This window comes from Quercus robur, chromosome 11 (assembly GCF_932294415.1).
Source record: "Quercus robur chromosome 11, dhQueRobu3.1, whole genome shotgun sequence".
Taxonomy (NCBI): domain Eukaryota; kingdom Viridiplantae; phylum Streptophyta; class Magnoliopsida; order Fagales; family Fagaceae; genus Quercus; species Quercus robur.
This window is the reverse complement of record NC_065544.1, coordinates 42,399,230-42,413,058: the sequence shown is the minus strand read 5'-3', so window position 1 is coordinate 42,413,058 and position 13,829 is coordinate 42,399,230. Positions and strand designations below refer to the sequence as shown.

The window sequence follows — 13,829 nt, the reverse complement described above, 5'->3', positions numbered from 1 at the left end:
AAGTCTTTAACTTTTGCCAAAACCATTCATGCCCAGTTGGTAAAAGTCGGGTTTGATAGCCATACTTTTCTGGGTAATCGCTGTCTTGACTTATACTCTCGGTATCGCACAGTCAATGATGCCTTGAAAGTGTTTGATGGCATTTCTGACAAAAATTGTATACTCTCGCCTCTGGCTTTCTCTTCTTTTTTTTCAATTCGTTTTTCCGTTTGGTTTTGGACTACTGGGTTAGTGGGTTTACTCTGTTTTTTTTTCGTTTACATGGGCTCTGGGCTGGCCGACTCAGTGGTTCAGGATTTTGGAGGGGGCCAAGTCTTCTTCTTTTTTTTTTTGGGAAAATTTAACTTACTAAATTTTTTTTTTTGAGCCCAGGGGCTGGACCAGGCCCCCACCGGGTCCGTCTCTGGTTATTACATTACAACACATTTTATTCCTAATAATAAAGATTATAATTCATGTCATAATCTCCATTCAGTATACCAAATATACCCTAAGTATTGCTTGAACTTCAACGGATCAGAATTTCATTGCAAATTTGCACACCTACGCACAGAATTAAATTCTGCCAAGTGCCAACCCATGTTGTTTACGCCTTGTTCCATTTTTCCTTGTCCTAATAAAAAGAAAAAGAAATATTCGTATGATTATTGAGCCAAAGTTTAAGTTGGAATGGAATTTCTTACTCTTAAAGCAAACCTCTCCTTTAACACAAACTATTTTATTGTTTTCGTCATCATAATCAATTAAATGTCAGAAAAAGTTTTAATGAAGGAAAATAATATTTGAACTCATATCAAAATTGATAATTTTTTTCCATGAGAGCTCGGGGGAATCTATGGACTCGCGCTTGCTTGTTCGAGCCCGGGGGGAGTTTGGGTTTGGGTTGAGGTTTAGGTTATTAGGATTTCTAAACTAAATAAAATAAAGTAAAATATATATAGACATATATATATATATATATATATTTTTTTTTAAGGGTGAGAAAGAGGAGATTGAAACCTAATTTTTCTTCAGATAGAATTGGGTTGTGCCACAAAGTCTGTGGTTCTTCTCAGTTAGATTTTGCTCTAATTTGATGACCACTTTTCATATTACACAGCTTAAGCCTGAAAATCACCAATCTAAACAGAGAATTACAGGTGAAAAAAAAAAGTGTTTTGAGAACATTGGATATCAATTCATCATATATATTGCAACTTATTTACCTTTGTACATGAAACATCCACACATGCCACTAATCAATTATCATGCTCGTGACATCAAGGACCCTATAACTCCAGCAATCAAAGGGGTTGGATCTCCGAGCACCGCTGATATAACAAACTGCACAACCAATCCAGCTATCTCACAACACTTTTCCACCTTACCCTTCCTCTTATGGTGGTGGGTTTGAAGAGTATTTTTAAGGCTAGGAATTCTTGTTTCCAATCTCCTACCTTTTCCTCTTCCAACATATATATCATACCAACTTTCCATTACCATCTCTCTCACACAAGCCACATGCAAATTGTATTTCTTGCATGTAGACCTATAACTCCAGCTTCTTCCTTTTCTTCCACACTTGTGACAAGGTGCATCCACTTTCCTATACAAATAGAGCTTGACTTCCCTGTCATTAATCATCATAGGGAGCTTAGCACAACATGGATGGAGATCAAACCCGCACGAGTTGCAATGGTACATGAACCCCGTGAAATCCTTTTCGCACGCGTTGCAAAGGCGTGGAGTGTTGCCGGGCGGGCGTGGAAGGAACTGGAAGGAACATTTTGGGTAGAAAGGATGAGAGATAGCAGGGGAAGGGAGTGCACAGTGTGTGTGGAGGTCGAAGTCACATATGGCACATCTGTAGCGTGAGCCTATGCCTATCTCCTTGCACCCATCACACTTGAATGGAAATTCCGTGTGCTCAAATTTTAGTGTGTGTTGTGGGTGGCTGAAGTGGGCAATTTCATTGTATTCCATGATTTTTGTGGTCTTTATTTGAAGAAACAGAGAGAAAATATGGGAGAGAAAATTATTGTATTGCAATACAGAATGAACAATTTACAGGTATTGGGGGTTTATAGCCGCAGTAGGTGACTTGTTGTGCTTTGACAGAGACGGCACCAGTGTGTTCTCACTTGTTGAGCTAATATGGTAAGGTCAAAGTTTGGTCTGTTCTGTTGAGAGAGACCTGTGGAGAAACGAATCGTTTGCCACTTTACCTTGTCATGCATTATTAACCATGCTTTGATTGCTAAACAAGCAAGCACGACCACTAGTTTAGCATCTAATTCTAATTTAGCTGTGAAATGCTACCGTGATCCAAAAGTGAACAGAAAGAATTTTGAGAGTTTTGGCTAACTGAATTCCAAGAATATTAAGAGAGAGAGAGAGAGAGAGAGAGAGATGGAAGATATTTTCTATAATTTGTATTTCTTGCATAAAAAAGAAGATAAAACATTCAGATGCTTTAGATATTTTCAATCATGACAATAGCTGGACCTTAACATGATTCACACCTTCTCCTCTCTAAAATGGCAGAAAACCCAATTTCTAAGAAAGCTTTGAAGTTGTTAATCAAACAACAACAACAACAAAAGAAAAACAAGAAGAAGAAAGCTTTTAAGTTACTGTTGTCAGTGTTGGTGTGGGCAAAGTTTTTAATTTTAAGTTATTGTTGTCAGTGTTGGTGTGGGCATAGTTTTTAAAAACCGACACAGTCAAAGAACTACTTTTGCTCCCAGTTCCCAATCTTGGCATATTTTAGGGGTTTGTACAGGATCATATTAGTGCCCGATTCTCTGTTCAGTCTCGTTTTTTAATACTTTGAATGTGGGTGCATTGTCCATCTACAATAATATTAATATCTTAAGATAGTGGATCTAGTGTAGACTAGGACTAAATCTAATTTATTTCACATATATTTTCTACAATTATCACCTATTCCAAATTATGTGAGGAACATTTTTATCCAAGGAAAAACATGGATCATGGTGTCATGTTTCTTATTGTTATTAAAAATTGTCCTCTTCTCCTAAAATAACTTTTTTTTAGGGAGTAAGAAAGATTTTATTAACAAGCCAGTAAATTACAAAAAAGAGGTTGATAAATTCCTCTATGACTATAGATATAAAACAAAGAGGGCTACATGCCAAATAAAAAGAGCTATATACATTGTTCTTTAAAGACCATTTGGCCAAAATATGAGCTGCGCCATTCGCCATTCTAAAATAACAGTCCATTTGGCCCAATCTATTTTTATGTGCACATGATCTCATGAAGTTCATTTTAATAAACATGCCCAAGATTTTTAAGGTACAAAGTTAGAAGTTTTCAACTTTATATAATAAATGTATTTTGGTCTAAGAAAAAAATTATTAAAACACCCAAGATTTAGCCTTCAATTTAACCCAACACTAGATACACACAATCAATGTGAGATAAACATCCTATATATCTTTTTTTTTTTTTTAGTAAACATTAATACTTATTAGAACACACATGAAAATAGCAATACTAGTGTTTTAAACCGGGTTTATAATACATTACATAACCAGAGTACAACTATAAAATGGTCTAACATTTGTAGTTGTAGAGTGGGGTTATAACTATAAAAGTTAGGCTTTTTTGTATTGTACTCTGGTTATATAATGTATTATAAACCTGATTTAAAACACTAGTATTACTATTTTCACATGTATTCTAATAAGTATTACTATTTACTCAAAAAAAAAAAAAATAAGGATATTCATCTCACATTGGTTGTGTATATCTAGCGTCCGCTGTTTATAACCACAATCTACAATTACAAAGATTATGCCCATTTGTAGTTGGCTCTGGTTATGTAATGTATTATAAACCCTAAGTATTACTGTTTATTAAAAAAAATATAGAGATATTTATCCCACATTAGTTGTGTGTATCTAGTGTCCGCTAGTTATAATCCTAGTCTACAACTACAAATGTTAAGCCCTTTTGTAATTATAGACTGGAATATGTTTTAAACCGAGTTTATAATACATTACAAACCACAATTCCTCTCACATAGTCCAATTAATTAAATTCGCGTGGAAATCTACTATTCATGCAAGATGGGTGTCCAAACCACAATTTTGCCTTCTAAACCACAAACCACAAACCACAATATTGTCTTCTAAATCACAAACCGATTGTGAGTACCACTTCGTTATATTTTAAGACTATCTAATAATTTCCCAGAATGAAATGTGCCAAACTCACACGTATGGTACTTCCTTAAACTCCTTAATGGGTTTTCAAACCACAAATTCCACATTATCCCCCATGAAGTTTGATGGGCTTGGACCATGATTAAGCTAGAACTTGATTGTTCTGGGTGGATTCGATAGCCATGTTATCAACAAACTGGAATAAGTGGCACATGAGGATGGCGTGAAGTCTTTAAAATAACATGGTGCCATTTGTACAGGCCTTTCTTCTTCCTTCTTAACAATATTATTAACCAAGTGTTGATTGCTAAACATGAAGTACCACTAGTTCAGCATCTAATTCTATCTGAAATTGAAAGTTACGTATGCCCATTGAAAATTAACGTTGCAAATTGCATACTCCGGAATTTTTCCTGTGTTGAGTATACGCTAGCTTATTCCAAATTTTTTGGTCCTAAGCAAAAGAAAAAAAAAATTGTATGTCTTACTCTTTTAAAGCCAGCCTCTTGTTTAGAACAAATCACTTTATGTTTTCATCTCAATCAATTATATGTTGGAAGAGGTTGTAATGAAGGAAAACAATATTCTCACATCAAAATTGATAATTTTTTGCATTACGCACACTCCCTCTGTAAAGCCCTTATAATGGGAATTTTACTTTGTAAAAGACAGAGTAGTACAAGAAAACTATAATAGTACGAAAATAGGCTACTGTGTAATTATTCCTCTTCCAAAACCTCACTACCAGTTACCTAACCATGGTGAGCGGTAACTTTATTTTACAAGATGGTATAATATGTGTTTTGGGCATACGCAATGAGTCTCTCACAATATTTCTCACTGGCACGCGGAGTTCACATGCTGAGAGAAGCTCGCTATACACAATTGAAATATATGATGCTTTGTTTCTTTTTTACAATCAAGTAATACCTTTTCTACTTTGACAAAATTTAAATTTTAGGGGGGAAAGTCATCTTATGTGATTCTCAAACATAACTAACAACGATTCTGAATATACTCAATTCCGCATCCTATGAAGGTGTTAACTTTTGATGTTAGTAACTTCACTTTTACATAGATTTACTCTTCACACTTATCTTATTATGCACCAATTACAACTTGACATATTAGTTGGGTATGAAATTAGGTGTGTCCCTAAACTTATTAAATATATAAATTAAACTATTAAGATATTTATTAGACTAAAATTGAATATGTGACTCTAGGATTAGTCCCTGTTTTTTTTCCCCCTTATATTAAGTGAGAAAGGGGAGTTTGAAACCCAATTTTTCTTCCAGTAGAATTGAGTTGTGCCACAAAGTAGGATCTTCTCAGTCGGATTTTTTTCCAATTTGATGACCACTTACATATTACGAAGCTAAAGTCTGAAAACCATCAATCAAAACAGAGAATCACAAGCGAAGAAAGAAAAAAGAAGTCGTTTGGAGAACATTGGATATCATTGCCACTTATTTACCTTATAGACTCATGGTCATGGTCATGGTCCTCTGGACCTTAATCCACTACCCAGATTGATCAGCATCCAACATCCCCTACAAACACAAGCACAGAAAATCACTGAAACCGCAAAATCCCATATATCGATTCAACCACACATCAATCATCAAGCGCGTGACATCAAGGACCCTATCACTCCAGCAATCAGAGTGGTGGGATCTCCTAGCAGAGCTGATATGATAAATTGCACAGCCAATCCAGCTATCTCACAACACTTTTGCACTTTACCCTTGCTCTTTTTGTGGTGGGTGTGAAGTGTATTTTTAAGGCTAGGAATTCTTGTTTCCAATCTCCTACCTTTTCCTCTTCCAACATATATATCATGCCAACTTTCCATAAGCATCTCCCTCACACAAGCCACATGCAAATTGTATTTCTTGCATGTAGACCTATAACTCCAGCTTCTTCCTTTTCTTCCACACTTGTGGCAAGCTGCACTCACTTTCCTGTACAAATACAGCTTGACATCCCCATCATCAAGCATCATAGGGAGCTTAGCACAACATGGGTGGAGATCAAACCCGCATGACTTGCAATGGTACACGAACCCTGTGACATCCTTTTCGCAAGCATTGCAAAAGCGTGGCGTGTCACCAGGAGGGCGTGAGAGGAACTGGAAGGAACATTTTGTGTAGAAAGGATGGGTGATTGAAGAGGAAGGGAGTGCACAATGCATGTGGAGGTCAAAGTCACATGTGGCACATCTATAGCGTGAGCCAATGCCTACTTCTTTGCAACCATCACACTTGAATGGAAATTCTGTGTACTCAAATTTGAGTGTGTGTTGGAGGTGGCTGAAGTGGGAAATTTCATTGTATTTCATGGCTTTTTTTTTTTTGGTTTATGCTAAGGAACCTTGGAGGTCATATTTATATAGGCCATGTGTTGTGGTTTAGTTTAAGTATGGTGAAAAGGGGTTTAGTTAAATGACCAACTAGGGTTATGGAATGGCTTGTGGCTGAAGCAATTGTAGGGAATTATACTTGCTGTTGGTGGTAGAGTGCATGAGAATCACCATTTCAAGTAGTGAAAGGACGGACAAGAAGAATAATATTTAGGTCATGTCCCACTTAAGAATATATACGAATTTCAACTTTATTACATGGTTTCTTTCCTAAGCTACTAACTTTAAACGAGTAAAATATATATGCACCATGAATAGAACAAATGGTTAAGACTCTCTTTTCATACCGATGCTCTTAAAGATTTAAAAAAAATAAAAATAAAAATTCTTAATTTGAGGTGTGGAAGAAAGCATGCAGAAGAACATTTAGTTTGTGTATACTTTGACGTCTAATTACTTAACTAGATTAGGGAACCTTTCTAAAATCGGGAATTGTGCAGGGGGATTAATCTTTGGATATGAGGGGCATATGTTATTTAAATGGTCAGGGGATTAGGGAAGATTATCCTATAAGAATGAGAATCATTCACTTACTAGAAAATCTGAGGATTATTTTAAAGAGAATGTAGGCATCTAAAAAGTTGGTTTGAGACTTGCACAACTATTTAGGTACTCTCATAGGATTTGAATGCTGATGAGAATGAACTTTTAAGATGTGAACTTTTAATTGAAGGATTGTTGACAAAGAGAAAATAATTTGAATAACAAAATCATCAAAATTGCGGCTTGGAATGATTTAACGAACAAGGAACTAATGCATGGACCCTAGACATTTCTTATTGTAATCATCACATTGAAGCTAAGGATGATGAAGAATAACTCCCACATTCTATAGAGGAACAAATTCTTTGTCTTACAATTATTTCCAAATGGTCTGATGATAGAAATGCTGAGCTTAGTTGAAAATGTTATCCATTTGTGACTTCAACTAGGGTGCCTATGATCCATATTACATGGGGAACTGATTCTCCACTAATATATTTTGATTTATTGTAAAAATTGGATTATGATTTCTAGATTAAATCCTTTTAAACTCATTAGAAAATCTACCGTCATCAATTAATCCAAGTATACAACAGAGAGAATATATATAATTACTTTTATAATGGTTCAAACTAATTCCATATTGACTTCTTTTTTCTTCTCCTTTTTCTTTTTATTCACTTGGGTAGGACCCAAAATGACAGAGCCCTTTGTTTGTGAGTAAGCCAGCATTTCTTCCACCTTCTAAAGTGGCAAAGCAGTTAATAACAGAAAAAATAAAAAGTAACAAAGCAGTTTCATGAATAGACTATAGAGCATCTTTGGTTGAAGAAGTTGAGGTGTGGCATTGCCATTGGTGATGAATGACTGCTTAATTTGTTGAGGAAGTCAAATAGTAAAAGAAAATAGATAAAAACTAGTTCACATACCCTGTTATACATATTCACACATACACTCAAACCGAGTGTGTTATATATATTGACACACTCTCAAACCAAGTGTGTATAACAGGGTGTGTAAGTAAACACCTTGAGTGTGCTATATGTATTCACACACACTCAAACCGAGTGTGTATAATAGGGTGTGTAAGTAAACATCTTGAGTGCTATATATATTCACACACACTCAAACCGAGTGTGTAAAGTAAGGTGTGTTAGTAAACACCACTCAAAGAATATATACTCATCCGTAAAAAAAAAAACCTCAATGGTACTAAGAATCAATTAACCAAATCATTCAGGATTTCTGGTCACCAATAATACCAAGGTAGTACCCTCTTTGTCTTTTGCCTTTTGGCTTTTGTTGTCTTTTCGTACAAAGAAACATCTGGAATATTCCATAACAGGGAAGTGGTTTTTAGTTTTAAATTTTCCATATCCAGTTGTTGAAACTAGGAAGCACTGTACTTGAAATATAAAAGGAGAAATGAATGTGATTCTCAGTTCTTTTTTCTTTTTTCTTTTTTCTTTTTTCTTTTTTCTTTTTTCTTTTTTAGGTCAGTTGTGCTTTATATGATATCCTTACTCATTCTACCTTCTAGTTCCATCATTTACGGATTAAAAATTTAAAGCTCCCACAATTTCTCTTTTCTCATATTAATTCTCATTCAGACTCTTAATTAGTGTTACTGCACTTGAATTGAGATCCAACACTAAGTGCAACTAGTAAGTTGCCCGTGTGATGCATGGACAATTTTGTGATATTTTATATAAAACGGTTTTAGATAATGTTCTGCATAACTACATATAATATAAAGAAAAAGTAAACTAAATTAGCATAAAAAAACATATATATTTTAAGATACTAAAAATTAGTTTAGTAGCTTCATTACATATTTGTAGCCTTCTTAAGGTAAATTTTTTTTTTTTTAAAATCATGAAACCAACAATAAATGTAAAAGAATAACAAGACCATGAAAATCAACTAATTTATGTTGTGTTCACATATTTCATAATATGAAATAAAAGTATGCCCAACTCTCTGACTATCTTCCACTCATCAATAGTGCGACATTAAGACATGGTGCGAGCAAGTGTGTATGCATATGTCTAATAGATGATTTAAAATTAAACCATGGTAGAATATGACTTTACATTGCGCACCAAATATTCTATCTATTTATATACCCAAAACAAAAACTAACTAACCAAATTACCTAAACCTAAGTCATATTTAAGTCTCTAATTTAAAAAGAAAAAAAAAATTACATGTAGGAGTTTCAGTGTTTTGATGGTGGTGGGAGGTTAGTATAACGGAAGTGGTGACCTCTCAAATTCCTCTTTCTCTCTAATAAAATGTTTTGTTAGTCTTAGGTCTTTTATTTTGGTAATGTATAGTGAAATAGTGTGTTTTATTTAACAATCCATAATATTTTTGTGCCTCTCTATTTCTTTCTAGAGCCTTGGGTGAGGCTTAGGTCCAGCGCATGTAGTGCACTGGACCTGTTAAAATGGTGACATATGTTCAAAAGTGGACACATGTTATAATCGTAACGGGTCTAGTACAACTGGACACTACATGCATTGGACCCATTAAGATGGTGACATGTGTTCAAAAGTGGACACATGTTATAATCGCAACGAGTCTAGTGCAACTGGACACTGGACCCAAACTTTACCCTAGAGCCTTATCTCGTTAGTTATAACTATTAGTCCTTACTTCTTCTTCTTCTTCTTCTTTTTTAAATACTTAAACAATGGGTATGCTAAAAGAGATGAAGATTAGTGAAAGGTATGGCATAAGCTTAGGCAATTAATGAGATAATAGTAAAATAAGTTAATATGAACTTTTTGGTAACAGTAAAAAAACTTAATGAAAGAGGTAAAAAAAGCTAAATGCAAAATTAGAATGCCACTTGGCAGGACCTCATGCACTCTCGCATGAGGTCTCTGCTTTTATATATATATATATATATATATATATTTATATATATATTGACTGGACCCAAACTTCACCCTAGAGCCTTGTCTCGTTAGTTATTGATATTAGTCCTTACTTTTTTTAAAAAAAAAAATACTAAAACAATGGGTATGCTAAAAAAGATGAAGAATAGTGAAAGGTATGGTATAAGCTTAAGCAATTAATGAGATAATAGTAAAATAAGTTAATGTGAACTTTTGGATAACAGACAAAAAAAAAAAAAAAAAAAATTTAACGAAAGAGGTAAAAAAAAGCTAAATGCAAAATTAAAGTGCCACTTAGTAGGACCTCATGCACTCTCGCATGAGGTCTCTGCTTATATATATATATTGATTGGTTTTATAATTATTGTATATGGTGTATATATAAATATTAGTATAAATTGTGTGCTCAAATTCAATGAAGGTCTCATCTCAAGTGGGTTTCTATAGACTCTCTCACGCTTCTTGTATCTGAATATTTTTTACTTCAAGGGTGAAATTGATATCTATGTAGCATTGTAGCTAGGCTCTATTATTTAATTAGATGTCAAGCAAAAAACCGAATATGACCGAAATGGACTGAATAGAACCAAGGTGGACAGAATGGACCAAATATGACCGAAGTGGACAGAATGGACTAAATAAGACCAATGGGAACTGAATAGAACCAAAGTGGACTGATTAGGACCAACGTGTACCAAATGGACCAATATGACCGAAGTGGGCAAAATGGCCCGAATAAGATCAATGTAGACCGAATAAGACCAAATTGGACTGAACCAAAACAAAGTGGACAAAATGGACTGGATAGGACCGAAGTGGACCAAATATAACCAAAGTGGATCTAATATGACCAAAATAGATCGAAGTGGACCAAATAAGACCAAAATAGACTGAATAAGATCGAATAAGACCGGAGTTGATGAAATAGGACCAAAGTGGACAAAATGGACCAAAATGCAAATACAAAAAATTATTTCATGAGACAATCTCACTAGATTTCTCTCTCACAATATCTAAAACTCACCACACATATTATAAGTAAGGTCTCATGAGACTATCTTAAAAGAGAATTTTTCCATGGATGGACAATAACTTATAGTCAACTAGTAAATTGCCGATGCGATGCACGGATAATTTTGTGATATTTTATGTAAAACAGTTTTGAATAATGTTATACATAAATTATAAAGAAAAAGTAAACTAAATTAGAGTAAAGAAACATATACATTTTGAGATATTGAAAATTAGTTTAGTAACTTCACTACATATTTGTAGCCTTCTTAAAGTAAGATTTTTTTTTTTTTTTTAAATCATGAAACCAAAAATAAATGCAAAAGAATAACAGGACCATGAAATAAACTAATTTGTGTTGGGTTCACATATTTCATACTATGAAATAAAAAGTATACCCAACTCTCTGACTATCTTCCACTCATCGATAGTGCGACATTAAGACATGGTGTGGGCAAGTGTGTATGCATGTGTTTTATAGATGATTTACATTGCGCACCAAATATTCTCTCTACTTATATACCAAAAACAAAAACTAACTAACCAAATTACCTAACCAAAATCATATTTAATCCCCTAATTTAAAAAGAAAAAAGGATTACCTGTAGGGGTTTCGTTGTCTTGATGGTGGTGGGAGGTCAGTATAACGGAGGTGGTGACCCCTTAGATTTCTCTCTCTCTCTCTCTCTCTCTCTCTCTCTCTCTCAAATGTTTTGTTAGTCTCGGGTCTTTTATTTTGGTAATATATAGTGAAATAGTGTCTTTTATTTAACAATACACAACATTTTTGTGTCTCTCTATCTCTCTCTAGAGTCTTATCTCGTTAGTTATTGCTATTAGCCCTTACTTTTTTTTTTTTTTTTTTTAAATACTAAAATAGTGGGTATGCTAAAAGACATGAAGAATAGTGAAAGGTGTGGTGTAAGTTTAGGCAATTAATGAGATATTAATGAGATAATAGTAAAATAAGATGATGTGAACTTTTGTGTAACAATAAAAAATAAATAAATAAATAAAATAAAATAACTTAATAAAAGAGGTAAGAAAAAACTAAATGCAAAATTAGAGTGCCACTTGATAGGACCTCATGCACTCTCGCATGAGGTCTCTAAGAGAGACATTTTGTAACAACTTTTATTCTACAATATTTCTCAAAAAAAAAAAATTTTACTCATTCCTTGAACTGAATAATTATAATGGTTATGTGTGTGCAATTTATAACTGTTGTTTCACTACTTATTTATAGCCTTCTTAAGGTAAGATTTTTTTTTTTTTTAAATCATGAAACAAAAAATAAATGCAAAAAAGTAACAGGACCGTGAAAATCAAATAATTTGTGTTGTGTTCACATATTTAATATAATGAAATAAAAGTATGTCAAACTCTCTCATTGTCTTCCACTCATTGATAGTGTGACATTAAAACATGGTATGGGCAAGTGTGTATGCATGTGTCTTATAGATGATTTAAAACCATGGTAGAATATGACTTTACATTGCATACCAAATATTCTCTCTACTTATATACCCAAAACAAAAACTATCCAACCAAATTACCCAAACCTAAATCATATTTAATCCCCTAATTTAAAAAGAAAAAAAAATACCCATAGGGGTTTTGACGTCTTGATGGTGATGGGAGGCCAATATGACGGAGGCAACGTCCCCTCAAATTTCTCTTTCTCTCTCTTTCAATTGTTTTGTCAGTCTCAAGACTTTTATAGTGAAATAATGTATTTTATTTAACAATCCACAACATTTTTATGTCTCTCCCTCTTTCTTTAAGGCCTTATCTGGTTAGTTATTACTATTAGTCCTTAATTTTTATTTTTTTGCTTTTTTTTTAAATATTAAATTGGTGGGTATGCTAAAAGACATGAAAAAGAGAGAAATGTGTGATGTAAGATTAGGTAATTAATAAGAAACTAATGAGATAACGGTAAAATAAGTTAATGTAAACTTTTGGATAACAATAAAAAAAAAAAAAAACTTAATGAAAGAGGTAAAAAAAATGCTAAATGTAAAATTAGAGTGTCACTTGGCAAGACCTTACGCACTCTCGCATGAGATCTCTGTTTATATATATATATTGATGATTGTAAGGACCAGATTTGTGGCTCAATCCAGGATGAACGGACTTAGGCCCAAAAAGCACAAAACAATGAATTTGTAGAGAGTGAGTCAAAAAACGAGACCCTAATGAATTGGACAACGGCTAATATGGAATTGAATGGCAATCATGCACAAATAAGAAGTACTGATATGAATGAACTTCTTGTCTGAGGAGGCAAGTGTTCATATAAATCAACTAAATAGAGTACAAGTACAATTTTGATTGCTACAGTATTCTTTCTCTCTATTTTTCCGATCCCTTTCTCATGGAGGGTCTCTTATATTATATAACTCCCCTTAGACCATCTTGATCCTACACTTGTTGGTCATCTGAGCCCTTATCTAAGTACCTGTCCTATCAAACACTCTCTTTGACTTTCTGTGAGTTGTGGTAGCCAAGGCAGCACTGTTCAGAAGTCTTCTCCACATAAATGCGGTCAGAAAAGTAGCTATAGTGCATTCAATGCGGTGGTAGTAGCTTTCCCTTAGATATTTTTGGCTTCCCCTCCTTCTCATATGTTCATGATGCACGTCCCTATCACTGGAGTTTCATGGAAGGTCACTCTGATCATTAGAATACATATTTGAGCTGTACTTATCATATTCGAGGAGATATTCCTCCTCGAACAACCTTCCTATTTGTATCTTGCTCATTAAATCCTGAGCCTGAACCGTTCATTATCATTCGTTCCTCCTCAGACCACTCACGCTCTCGGCCAAGGCCCAATAT

The 13,829-nt window shown here is 34.1% G+C and overlaps 2 protein-coding genes across 2 annotated transcripts; both read right to left on the bottom strand.

Annotated features, from left to right (window-relative positions):
* Positions 1 to 1,018: 1,018 nt before the first annotated feature.
* LOC126707135 (uncharacterized) lies at positions 1,019 to 2,609 on the bottom strand. Its single transcript, XM_050406737.1, has one exon. It carries the CDS (start codon positions 1,960 to 1,962, stop codon positions 1,246 to 1,248), a length of 717 nt encoding a protein of 238 aa, XP_050262694.1. The 5' UTR covers positions 1,963 to 2,609; the 3' UTR covers positions 1,019 to 1,245.
* A 2,868-nt stretch (positions 2,610 to 5,477) lies between these two features.
* On the bottom strand, positions 5,478 to 6,540 carry LOC126706568 (uncharacterized). The gene has a single exon (XM_050406097.1). It carries the CDS (start codon positions 6,508 to 6,510, stop codon positions 5,794 to 5,796), a length of 717 nt encoding a protein of 238 aa, XP_050262054.1. The 5' UTR covers positions 6,511 to 6,540; the 3' UTR covers positions 5,478 to 5,793.
* Between the last annotated feature and the right edge of the window lie 7,289 nt (positions 6,541 to 13,829).